The sequence below is a fragment of the Colossoma macropomum genome, unplaced genomic scaffold (genome assembly GCF_904425465.1).
Source record: "Colossoma macropomum unplaced genomic scaffold, Colossoma_macropomum, whole genome shotgun sequence".
NCBI classification, from domain to species: Eukaryota; Metazoa; Chordata; class Actinopteri; order Characiformes; family Serrasalmidae; genus Colossoma; species Colossoma macropomum.
The window spans coordinates 9959673-9973091 of record NW_023494803.1 but is presented as its reverse complement, the minus strand read 5'-3'; the positions used below and the strand labels follow the sequence as shown (position 1 = coordinate 9973091).

Below are 13419 nucleotides of genomic sequence, written 5' to 3'. Positions count from 1 at the left end.
CAAATTGTGTGTATAAGTCTCAGCTTGCACCTGGTAGCTAGCTAGATAAAATTATGTACATAAGTTCCAGCTTGGTGGTGTTGGCTAGCTAGATAAAGCCGAGTATACAAATGCCAGTTTTGCCTTGTTAGCTGGCTAGCTACCTAAAATTAATTGTAAGCTGCAACCAGCCAGCTAGCTGACCTAGGCATTTGCTAAGTTTCCAAGATTTTCCAAAAGCTCAACCCATTTTGCTTTGTGTTGCATTGTGGAACTCTTCATAAATCAGCCCATCGTAAGGATGCACGTTGGATTTTTATATATTGGAGTATATATTTCATTTAAACTACATACTATATACTGAAAACATACTAAAGAATTAGTGCTCAGTACACAGCTGGGGCGCATCATATGTCTGTTTGTCTCTCTTGTTGAAGAATCAGTGACTGTGTACACACACCTATAATGTTCCGAGTCCTACACTTCAGAGCGTAGACCCCGGGGACTTGGGCCCAAGAACAAGGTCAACCGGTGAAGGGTACAGCGGCTTTACTGCCCCCACCCCTTTCCCCCCAGTGCAGCCGGAGAAATGGAATAGCGTCATCACATGACTGCTCTAATGAAATTCACTGCTCATATTATTCTATCCATTAGCTGAATTGGATCAACCAGTAGATACCATAGTGGCTTAATAGCCATTTGGGTTCATTTAGATTATTTTCAAACCATTGGCAAACACATGGCAAAGCTATAGAAGCGTATTTTGCTGTTAAATCTGTCTTTTTTTTGTGGCATTATTATTGATATTATACAACATTACATGCCTTGTGGAATGGATCTGCCAATGAAATGATGTTCATTTGTGTCATCTGTCCTTTGATTTGAATGTGTAAATGGGACTCACAATAAATCAGGGCTGCTTTTCATTCTAGAGAGAGAGAGAGAGAGAGTGAGCGAGTGAGTTCCCAAGCCCTCACAAATGACAGATTGAAGTATTCTAATCACATTATATCACTGGAAAAAAACGGCGTTTTAAGTGGTCAATTAAAAGGGCCTCGATTATTATTATTTCTTTCATTCCGCTCTTTGTCGCCAAACGGGCTCTGAAGGACAAATTCTATTACGGGCTCCGAATTAGCTCATTTCCAATACATTTGAAAGAGGTGAAATTAAATTTGCTCGTTGATACCCCCCTCTCGCCCCCGCCCGTATCATCGTCTCTCTCTTCTCGGCCGTCCTATCACCCCAAACAGCCTCTCTCGCCGCCGTTTGGGTATCACTTATTTTGCAGTAGATTAATGCGAAGCGGCAAGGTGTCGGCGAGTGCTTAAATCAATGTTTATTAAAGGTTTCTTTAAGTGTTTAATGATTTAGTAATTAACATATTGATGAACTTTTACAACTTGCCCAGGGAGAGGGAGCATGATCTGGAGAGACGCTTCGAGCTGTTGAACCGGGAGTTAAGAGCAATGCTGGCGATTGAAGGTAAGCGAGAGTGGGGAGAGGATTTGAGTGTGGGGGGGAGGTTTGGGGAGCTTGTCACACTGCTGCAAAAGATAGATTCCTCTTTGCACCTACTCTTTGCTGTATCTGCTTTCCTTCTCACCATTTAAACAACATAGGAGAATTGGCGGTCTCCAATTTCAGAGATTTAGACTCGGCCCCTCCTGCCTGAACGTTATTTTTAATATAAGTGTTAGCATTTGTCCTGAGTGTCTGCGCTATTATTGCAGCAAGTGCAGATGTCACTTAGACATCAATAGCGAAGCCGGTGTGTGATGTGCCCCGAGGCGTCGGCGACAGCGGGTATATTTATAATCTTTTTGAGTGCATGTTATCCAAGCAGGTAAAGAAGGTAAAAGAAGCAGCAGCCTGTTGTGTGGTATCAAAGTTGTCTGGTTAACTTTAATCCCTTTGACTGTGTCCCTCTTTTCACAAAATGAACCTTTTGCAATCAATGCAAATTGATTTTGCTATTCGATGGTGACCCTTGCACCCCTTGGCTAGCCATGGTAATTTCTTTCTGCACCTGATAAGCTACCTGATCCATCATAAATCAATTCTAATTAGTTTGAGGGGGCTGACGGTGGACATGCATAGCCAAGCAGAGAGTCTGTATGTTTTCATTCCTCCATCCGACGGGCTCCACCCCCTCCCCTACCTGCCATTCTCTTTTTATGGAGGGCTTGGCGTGGCGCTGATGGGGAAACAGTTTTTGTAGCTCAGTTCCTGCTTTCTCAGGGGTGAAATGTGTTTAGATTTCAAACCGCAGAATAAGTTCCCGTCACTTTGTCCCGAGATACAATTGAATTCTTGACTTGCATCCTTCAACCCAAACACATTTAAAGCAATAGGTCATTCAGATTTATATGGTCTTCCACCTGTGACCTAACTACAGTCGGTTAGGCAAGATGTCATGTTTGGTGTCACCCTATTTTGGAGTAAATGTATTAAAAAATATGTTTTAAGACAAAAATTTTTTAAAACTATGGTAAACAGTGTCTCAGACATCAGGCAGTGAATTCATAACCATTTCATGTAATATCTTTCTGTGAGGGAGCTTTTAGAGGTGGACTGGTTCCTATCACCTCCACTGTGAACAATTCTGACTCGGTAAGTTTCTCTAGAATTTCGCATTTCACACCAAACTACTCTGAATGACTTAGTTTACATCTTAACCGTTTAATTATGCAGAAGTTTTAAAAACTGCACAGAATTCACCTTTAATACGTTCCCATTCTTGCGTCCAGCACCAGAGTTCACCGTTCAATAGACAGTTTACAAAACATTACATACGTTACAGATTATATGACAATATTACAGTGATAGAACATACCTGAAGTAGCAAATCCTAATGTGAGATTTTTTCTTGAAGTATGTTCTTTAAAAAGGGGATATATATTTATCAAGGTGGTGCCTCTGGTACCTGCCCTATCAACCCACAAACCCACACACTGGAAACTTGTTGCATTTTTATCTCTCTCTCTCTCTCTCTCTCTCTCTCTCTCTCCCCCTCTCTCCCTCTCTCTCTCCCTCTCTCTGGCATGAGCCTCAGCACTTAACATTCAGAGACAGGCCTTTTCTTTGGCGAGGCAGCGATAGTTCTGACCTGCTGGTGAGGGAAGCATGTGCATCACTTTCTTATTTGGTGCTCCAACAGGTCCTTTCACAGGCAGCCAATGCAGACAGGTAATTTCTGATTTGCTTGGCCGGCTGATGACAGTAGTGGTAGAGACCACTGAGGTGTGTATACACACATACATACACACGCACACCCCCTCTCTCTCCAGCCTGTACTGATATGGCAATCGTAACAGCCCACAGTACTCGGCTTTACCTCAGTACAGCGTGGAGTAGAAACGAGGGCTGAACGATTTGAGGAAAGCATCTAATTGTGATTCTTTTCGGACCAGTAGTGTGACTTTGATTTAAATTGTAGTTAATTTCTATGGATTAAGGTTCAGGCCTGGTTTTTGGGAAAGATCGGCGTATACTGATACGGCACAGTACTCAGCTTTACCACAGTACTGCGTGGAGTAGAAACGAGGAATGAGAAACTTATTTTGATGTCGAGTATCCATATGAGTTTATGAAGGGATATCCAGTTAACCATGAAGAACAAAAAAAGAAAAACAGGTTTCAACTGTTTTAGGTGGCAGCAAAATGATACATTTAGCATCACACAGGAATACATATCAAAAGTTTTATTATTCAAAAATAGTGATATTGGACACATTTTTTGTTTGTGACAAAACAATAGTGTTGCTTTGCAAGGGGCAATCACAAATTGATGACTTGGACCAATCAGATGCGAGTAAAGACCCACATGGTGCATACTAGGGATCTGCACAGGCACTCAAGTGCTCAGTTAACAACCTAGAAAACACCATAGCTAGTAGCAACCACCTGGAACACCATAGCTGCAACATAACACCCTAGCAACCACGTGGAACACCATAGAATCCACATAACACACTATCAACCACCTGGAACACCATCACCATAGCAGCTACATAACACACTAGCAACCATTTGGTACACCATAGCAGCCACAGAACACCCTAGCGACCACCTAGAACACCATAGCAGCCAAGTAACACCCTAGCGACCACCTAGAACACCATAGCAGCCAAGTAACACCCTAGCAATCACCTGGAACACCATAGCAGCCACACATAACACCTTAGCAACCACCTAGAACACCATAGCAGCCAAGTAACACCCTAGCAACCATCTGGAACACCATAGCAGCCACAAATAACACCCTAGCAACCACCTAGAACACCATAGTAGCCAAAGAACACCCTAGCAACCACACGAAACACCATAGCAGCTACATAACACCCTAGCAACCACCTGGAACACCGTAGCAGCCAAGCAACACCCTAACAACCACCTGGAACAACATACCAGACACATAACATCCTTGCAAACACCTGGAACATCATAGCAGCCAAGCAACACCCTAGCAACCACCTGAAAAACCATAGTAACCGTTTAGCAACACTCTAGCAGCCACCTAGGAACTGCTTGAGCTGCATAATCACTCTGCAGTTGAAGCTCTTAGAGTTTGAAAAGTGCAGTCTTTCAAATTGCGGTTTCAATATAAAACTTTCAGCTCTAGTAGAAACTACAGGCTGGACTTATGACTGTGTTGCAGTCAGCAGCCGCAGCCTCCTCCAAGCTGTTGTCATCAGTTGATATTGTTTATAATAGCCTGTAATCAGTTTATGAGACATCACATTTTGAATGTACTGGTCTGCAATTAATATTCACCTGGACATTATATAATATAATGAGTAGTATAATGAACAGTGGTTTCCTGAGCCTGCATTGCTAATGTTTATAAGCTTACATCATTACTGATTCTTATCTGGTACTGAAAAAAAGTTACAGTACAAAATAAAATTATGGCTGATTTAATGACATGCGGCTCTCATTTTTTACCATCTGCTATCAGTTAAGGCCACAATAGCTAACTAGGCTAAATACTAGCTAATGCTAAAGCTTCAGTCTTACGGACAAGAGTTGTCGTAGCTTATCACAAATACAATAAAGGAGGGATTTTTGCAAAATGAAATGGTTAGGATGTAAACAGAGTCATTCAGAGTAGTTTGGTGTGAAATGTGAAATTCTAGAGAAACTTACTGAGTCAGAATTGTTCACAGTGGTGGTGATAGGAACCAGACGTCCACCTCTAAAAGCTCCTTCACAGAAAGTTATTGCTGGGTAATTGTTTATTAATGGTTACAAATGCGTTGCTTGTTGCCTGAAACATTGCTTTTTTAAATACATGCAAGGCAGAGAGGTACATGAAGGTTGAGGCAAACTAGTCCCCAAAGAAAACTTATTTTTCACTTTGTTCCACTATTTTACCATCAACAGCATTCCATATAAAACTGAGAAGGCACATGTAGGTTCACTGGTGGTGGACGGTGAATAAAATAGGTATATACAGTGCGGTCCAAAAGTCTGAGAAAAAGAAAAAGAAAAAAGAAGTTATAATGAAGTAAAATGTAAGTAGTAGCGAGTAAAATGAGAAATATTGAAGATTCTACACTATTTCTAAGCAAATCTGTGATGACGTTGAGGCCATCATACAAAAAGGTCACTTTTAAAGTTTGCTTCACTGAAGCTCATGTTCAGTTTGAGTTTGACCTGCTAATCAGAGGCACAGACGTGTGGAGCCGATGCCAGCTCTAGTGAAAACTGTCATTAAAGCAAAACACAGAGAAATCCTGAAGTCTGTGCTTTTCACTCAGATTGTTATGCTGGTAATTTATGATGGAAAATGTAGTAAATTAGAAAAGAATGCAAAATAGAAGCATTTTGGTAAGTGGTCTCAGACCTTTGGACCCTGCTATACGATGTAGACATCACGACTCCTGGTTCCTATCACCAGCAAGGTAAAAAAAAAAAATTAAAATTGAGTTTCCCTTTAAGTCTTAGGTTTCATCTTTTATTTGCTTTTTAAATTTGAAATGAGAATATAATTTTGTAATTTAAGCAATAATAAATCATTTTTCAAAAGACCTTTAGACATTATAATGCTTATTTGTATTGTACGTTGCTTTAGCAGCGCATTTATACTGGAGCTGTGGATTCTTTTGTTTCTATCAAACCACTTTAATTAACCTCTTCAGTTTCTCCAAAAGGAGGGATCATCACACACCGGCTTTAAATACAGCTATCACATCACTGCTCTGAATTCGTATTAGGCCTGTGGCGTTCAGGCATTCAGGTGAGGCTGAAAGAGGGGCAGAATTTTCTTGGATTTTTTCGTCTCCTCCACAAAGAGCGATCGACTAGGTGGGGAAGATGCAGGTGGAGGTTTTAGGAAGAAAAAAAAATAACACGGTGAGTGTTAATGTCTGGTAAACGATAACCTGCTCTTTGGTCCTGTGGATTTACGGGCAACTTTATGGAGTGGGGAAAAGAAGGCTGAGGATTGAATGTGGCCTTCTACAATATGCCATGGTTCTTATTTTTCTGGCTCCAAATTGATCCTTTTTGCCCTTTTTATCTGCCTGCCATGCGCACACACACACACACACACACACACTCTCTCTCTTCTTTCTCGCGTTTCTCCCCTCCCTTCTCTCCATCTCTTTCTCAGTTCAGACTTGGTGCACTCCGGGGCGTGTTATTTGAAAGTGGACGCGCCTCTCTTAAAGGGATTTATGCATAGGTCCCCTATTTTTTGTTGTTACGGTTTTATATGATAAGCTTTTTTATATGTTTAAAATCAATATGTAATCCTGTGCAGGAGCTTATCCCCCCAACAACCCCATTTGTAAATCTATTTGAGCTTTGTTACCCGGCTGGACCGGCGTATTCCTCGGATTGATTAGGTGCAGTGCTAGAATCCTGTCAAATGGCCAGCTTTGATGATGTTGCAAACTCTTTCAAGATTGCTAGTTGACTGGAACTGCAGATAAGACCGGGTGACAATTCCTCCTTTTTTGTGTTATTCACAAGAAAAAAATCTCTGTTTATTTCCATTTCGGTCTAGATTTCAGGGCTGTTTGTAAAGGTTCAGGCGTTTTCTTTTTCAGGGGTGAATTTTATACTCTCCAGCAGAATGGACATTTTCAGCCGCGTGTATATTTATAGGGGCTTTTTCTGTCACGCCCATTTAGTGTTTAACTAAATTCTTTGCTTCATCTTCAACGCTGCTGTATACATTCTTATTTTCTAGTGTATATATTATAGTATTATATTTATAGCATTATTTTTTTTTACATCCACAGCACAGCCCAGATGTTGCAAATTGAAGTGGTTCAATCTAAATTAAGCACCATATGAAGGAACAGTTGTTGATCTCACGCATGATTATGTAGCATGTTTTTTTTTGTTTTTTTTCCCCTCCCTTCGCTAAGGTCTCTGCACTAGTAGATTTGGTGAAATGCAGGAAGTTTTTCCCCCTGCTGCAGTCTTCACTAAAGTGCTGCCAGGATCTGGTTTCAAAAGGCCCACGCTTTCCCTTCCCGAGCTGCTCTTTGTCAGCGTTTTAGCCGTGTGCTGTAGCAGCCTGGTGAACGCACTAATGCCGCTTGTTGATTTGGGGCTTTTCTCGTCAGTTTGCCCCTTTGTGTGGCTAGCTTTTTTCTGCCGATGTGGCTTTGTTCCTAAAGTAATGTATAGTGTGGGCTTAGATATCCTATAGGTACGACTACAAGGACGTCAATCATGATACAAACAGTGTGGATGCATTTTTTGGACTTGCTTTTTTACTTTTTGACTGTAAGTCAGCCCAGATCATGCAAAATAAAATCTGTTCAGCATGTTTGAAATAAGAATTTTTCAAAATTTCAAAATATAAAAACAGCCCTGTTTTATAATGTCATGAAAAAACAACTCATACTACATATATCCTCCTATTCAGCCTAGAGCAGTTTAGCCCCACCCATTCTCACTGAAGTTATAAGGAGTGTTTCAGCCCAGACTGCTTTTTTAGGATAGCCAGTAGAACTCATTGACAAACAACAGTCTTAAAGGCCTGTTTAATTCTGAGGGATAAAGAGAGGTTGGAAATTTAATATTAGAACGAATTATGACTGTTTTTGGAACATAAAACCGCCCGAAGAAGTGGACTTCAGGGTGAAAAATACAAGAGACTTTTAGACCCTAATTGTGGGCCCTAACTGAATAAACCTTCCATTTAAGTTGTTGTCTTTCAAAGTGGACTGTAGGCCTGTTTTTGGCTTCTGCCTTAAGCTTAAGCATATTGTTATAAACACAATAAGACCAATCACAACAACATAAGCAAAAGTTTTTATTGGCCTCTTGAGTTTTCCAAGTGAGTTGGTGTTTTTTTTTTTCTCTGGCTAAACTTTTTGCTGTGCATTCAGGTTCAGCCCTGTACTTTTCTGGTAAATGAAGGTGCAACGCTGTGGACCATTTTCCTGTCAACTTCTCCTCTCAAGGCGCCATGTTAGGCTTTGTCTTCAGCCCCAGTTGGCCTCTCTCCAACGCCATCTTACGCTGCCACTCAAAGCCAGCCACGGCGCAAATCTTCTGTAATAAGATCACGTATTTTTCTCCGGGTTCCTCCAACCTTACTCATTTCCTGTTTTCAGTAAAGAAAATAGTTTTCTTTGAGAGAAAGAGAAGAAAAAAATGATATAAAAAGCTCCCAGCGGCCTCCCCCTCCACCACCTCCCACCCAGCGAAAAGTTTCTTCTTGTGCGCTCGCACGCTAAAACAGGACGAATGAAAAAGTGGAAGTCGTATCTCAGTTGTTAAATTTGGGGGAAATATTAAAGCGAGAAAAGTCTCGGAAAGAAGCGCTCTCTCGCTTAGAAAGCTGCTGAGCAGTTTTGCACTCTTGAATAAATTTTGCTTTGGAGAGGGAGGGTCATGGGGATTTGAACCAGTGCATTCTTGTGTAGCTTCTGAGGGCTCACATGGTTACCATTGGTGCGCATTGTTAGGGTTATCTGAATAAGCACCGACCATGTGAGTTTTGACGTGATTGCCCAGGGCAATGGAGAGAGAGGGAGAGGAGTAATCCAAAAAGGATTGCACCCCCCTCCCCGCTCGTTTTCCTGCCCGCTCTTCTTTTCCCCTCCCTATTTTTTTCTTTTTTTTTTAGGAGGGGGGTGTGGTAGTAGCTTCCGTGAGTGGCTATGATGATTTTAAGGTGGGGGTGGTTGGGGTTAGGAAGGTGGTTGAGGTGGGATGGGGTGGATTTTGGTGGGAAGAGGGAGTTGAGAGAGGGGGGTTTCTCCGCTTGTTTGCTCGCCCATGTCTCTCATCGTCCTTCTTTATTGTTTACCTTCTTAATGAGGGGGGCGGGCCGCTCCAGGGTTTGATTGACAGCTGCATGCTGCCTTCTGCTGCGCCCTTCAGGGAGCGTCTTTGGCTTTTTGGCCGAGAGTGTCGGAGGGGGAAACGGAGGTGAGAGTAAATCGAGGGTCTCTCTCACTCTCTCTCTCTCTCTCTCTCTCTCTCTCTGTTTGCTTGCCACTCTACCGCTCTGCAACATGCAAGAGGAAAAGTTTTTGTTGGCCGTAGCCCACTCTCCATTGTGAAGTGGGCATTGTTTTGTTTTTTTTTCCCCTCCTTCTTCTAATGGTGGAGGGGTTGATGAACAACAGAGTGAATTAAACGGGGGAAAAAGGAAAAACCAGTGGAAATGGGATTTGAGACAACATATCTAGTGGGAAAGAGCTACAACTGAATGAAAAAGCAGCACAGTGAGATTTTAATATGATAAAAACATTTTTACTCTTTACTCTTAGAAAAATACAAGAAGTAAACACTCAAAAACAGACCATAAATTAGGATGTTCTTTTTGTTTCTAAATTCCTGAAGTTTTTTACCATTCCACCTCACTTTTTATTCTTCAAAAAGACTTTTTAAAGAGAGGAATCCTTTAAAAATATGTGAAACATCAGCCTTTTGATGAGGCTAAAGACTGAAGGAGCGGAGTTGTTTCCTTTGGTGCTGGAGGGCCGAATAACTTGCCAAATATTGGAACTGTGTTCATTTCGCCTGTGTGCTTCACTTCAAAGGCTAAATGAGGCAGCGGAGGAGACCTTTCAGGACCCACCCCGGCTCACAGCGGGACACACACGCACCGCCCCACTGCCGCAATTTCACACCACCACAGAAGAAATATTTATTTTTAATAAAGTACACTTATTTTAAGGATTGACATTTTACGGGGGAATGGGCCAAACGTCTGTTTTATCTCTGCCGCCCCCTTTTTTATTTTTTTTTGCAGGAATCAATCGTGGTCAAATATTGATACACTGTTGTGAGTTAGCAGGTTAGTGGGAGAGGGCTAAGCAGCGTAAGGACTTTGCTTTTGTCAGGGTTAGGCTTGTCTCTTTTTTTTCTTCTTTTTGGTTTCTCTGAAGTGTGTGAAAGCAGCATGCAGACACTACCGGCACAGTGTGTTCTTACACAGGACGAAAGAATAGGCCTGGTAAAGTTAACGTCTCGTTGGCTGTGAGCACGGCCTAATCTCCGCTGGTATCAGTAATGGCTGATCATGTTAGCCAGGCTGATATTTCAGACCAACAGGCCGGCCTACCTGGCCAGGTCATCTCGTGTACACTCACGCATACACTTTGGCAGTAGTATTTGTAGACTCAACACATACAAACGGTTGAAAAAGCATGAACACTGTGAACTCAAAGTGAGAATTTGTGGACTATGACAGTGATAGACCAGTCACTTACAGACCCTATACCTTTTAGGGCAGTTTCAGAACACCTTGGTAACAGTCAGATCAAATCCTCAGAACTGACCCAAACAAATTAGGATCTCTCGGCACAATTTAAGATGCAAAACAGGGTCATTTTGACCCACCTAGACTAAGCCACAAACAGGACTCCTAAAGTGTATGACCGGACAATCCCTATTGCGGTCCACAAATTAAGTTATGTGAAGTTCATACCATTTGTGCCTCATATAACTACACCTTGTAGAGTTCTGTGGATTTTGTGGGCTGCAATAGGGATTGCCCAGTCAGACCCTTTAAGAGTCCTGGTTCTGGCTTAATCCAGTTGCGTCAAAAAGACCCTGCTCTGTATCTTGGATTGTGCCGAGAGATCCCGATCCATTTGGGATTGTATCCGAGGAGTTGGGTGGACTAGGTGTTCTAAAGTGTTGGGAAACTGCCATAAATGGTATTTGCTGGGTGCTCTTGGTACCCTGCCCTCATTTTTACCCCTCTTATCAGATGTTCTTATGTTTGTGAATTCCACTCTGTGGCATCAACTCCATGGAGGTAGTGACTGACAGAAGCTCACTGAACTGCAGCAGTGATGCTTTACAACTGCTGTATTCTCAGTCTTGACCAAAAAATGGTCACTTCCAGAGTGCAGTTCATGTTGAGCGCAGTGGGCAGTTTGTCTTATCAGTCCAGAAGCTTCTTTGTTCTTGTATAGCCATTATGGCTGTCTTTAGGTCTGTGGAGCTTATGGAGTATGAACTACGTAGGGTCAGCAGGTAAATACATTTTAGCTAGGCAGCTGCTCTGTTCCTCTTCTGAACTTTTGTCCTGAAGTGTCTCTCACTGTGCTTTCAGACTGGCAGAAAACTGAGGCCCAGAAGCGACGGGAGCAACTCCTTCTGGACGAGCTGGTCATACTGGTCAACAAGCGTGACGCACTGGTCCGAGACCTCGATGCCCAGGAAAAAGAGTAAGTCCATCGTTGTCTCCTCCAGCAAGGCTTTCTTTAATAGCTTAGTCCTCCACTTTGCCAGGTGTGATTTTTGAGGCCGGAGTTTGCTCAGAAACTTTTCTCAGGAACGTTGTCAGGGAATGCAGTCAGGGTTCAGAACGAGGGACAGACAGTATGTAGAGTTCCAACAAAAGCAGGACAGAAGCAGCATGAAGGTGAGGCATAGTATAGTCGTTCCTGTTATAGGTGGCTTTTCTTTGAGTCCATGTCTGACCTTTGACCCTGTATGTGTGTGCGTATTTGCAGGGCGGAGGAGGAGGATGAGCACCTGGAGAGGACTCTGGAACAGAACAAAGGAAAGATGGCTAAGAAAGAAGAGAAATGTGTCCTTCAGTGATCGTCAATTCCGATGTGACAAAAACTCACTAAAAATACTAAGGATGAAAAGAAGAGTGTTCACTACAGTTTCAAGCAATGTATTACTATCATACTGAGCATTGTGTAAACACTTATTACATTAATATTAACTTTAAATGAAACTTTGGTCAGCATTTTCAGACCCAGACTGGTGGGTAGTTTTCTCGCCGGTGCCTCGGGTTTTTCCTTTATACTGAGAGATTACATTTCACCAACACTAATAGACCATTATTTTTCATTTGGTTTCGGTTGCGCTAGTAAGCAAGGTACTTTAATGTGCTAAAAGCATAACCAAGCAGAAAGCTTTCTGAGATGAATAACTACATACTGACCAAGAGAGAAAGCACCACACCGGACATGCTGACTTTTAAATCAATGACGTTTCAAGCGCACATAGCCTTCAACCTTGGGAATGTGTGGTAATTTCCCATTGGAGATTATGACTGAAAACTTTTTAGGTACACTATGTTGTTTTATAGGGAACTTTTGCATTCAAAAAAAAAATCATTTCAACTTGGAGCTCAAGTGTCAGCATATCTTCCTTTATTGCAAGCAATGTTTATTACTTAATGTATATCATATCTCTTTTAATTCAGCTACATTTAAAATTTTAAAATATATAGGATATCTCCAGAGGGGAATGTTGCATTATTTTTTTTTCTTTTTTAATTTGTTGGAGAGTGGTTTACAAAACATTTCAGACATGGCTTGGTGGGGATGCACAGTACTTTTAAGTACTGTTTTGAAGACTGAATGGTCAGGTTGTATATTTCATTTCACTGAGGAAGAAAAAATGGCTTTGCAAAATCTTATTTCCAGAGCAGTTTGAGATAATTTATTGTCATTTGTCCTTTGAGACGTGCAAGTAACCATCTTCCAAACCATGTACATTAACTCAAGGACCTTGTTAATATTTATTGTATACTTTAAAAAAAGAGAAACATGCTTTCATATGCATCTCTGGTTCACATCTCGTGCTGCTGTCTTATTGTGTGAACATTGTTTATTTATTCCTAAAATTACCAGTCATCAATAAAAACAGACGCTTTCATACTCTTATGCAAACTCCTGTTTTTTTAATGAGCTAATTTTATATATATATATATATATATATATATATATATACATACACACATTCATACGTACATATACATATGTGTGTGTGTGTGTACATATATATATATATATATGTATATATGTATATATATATATACACACACACACACGTACATAAATATATAAATATATATGGAAGAACCATTGCAAAAATTGTCATTTTCTGCATTTTTTTTATTAGTTATTTTTTTTTCTCACTCTGAAAATGTCCAGCAGTGGTGGGTATCCCATACAAAGTCAGTGCAACAATAACAACAAAAAAAAGTTGTGT

General features: G+C 41.3%; 1 protein-coding gene across 3 annotated transcripts in view; it reads left to right on the top strand.

Moving 5' to 3' along the window:
- ehbp1 (EH domain binding protein 1) overlaps window positions 1-12514 on the top strand; it is a 233217-nt gene extending 220703 nt beyond the window's left edge. For all 3 annotated transcript variants that reach the window (XM_036594170.1, XM_036594169.1, XM_036594171.1), the window contains 3 exons: window positions 1391-1464; window positions 11519-11633; window positions 11922-12514. In XM_036594170.1, coding sequence (XP_036450063.1) covers window positions 1391-1464; window positions 11519-11633; window positions 11922-12012 — 280 coding nt within the window. In that variant the 3' untranslated portion in view covers window positions 12013-12514. The remainder of the gene's footprint in view (window positions 1-1390; window positions 1465-11518; window positions 11634-11921) is intronic.
- Window positions 12515-13419: the final 905 nt, after the last annotated feature.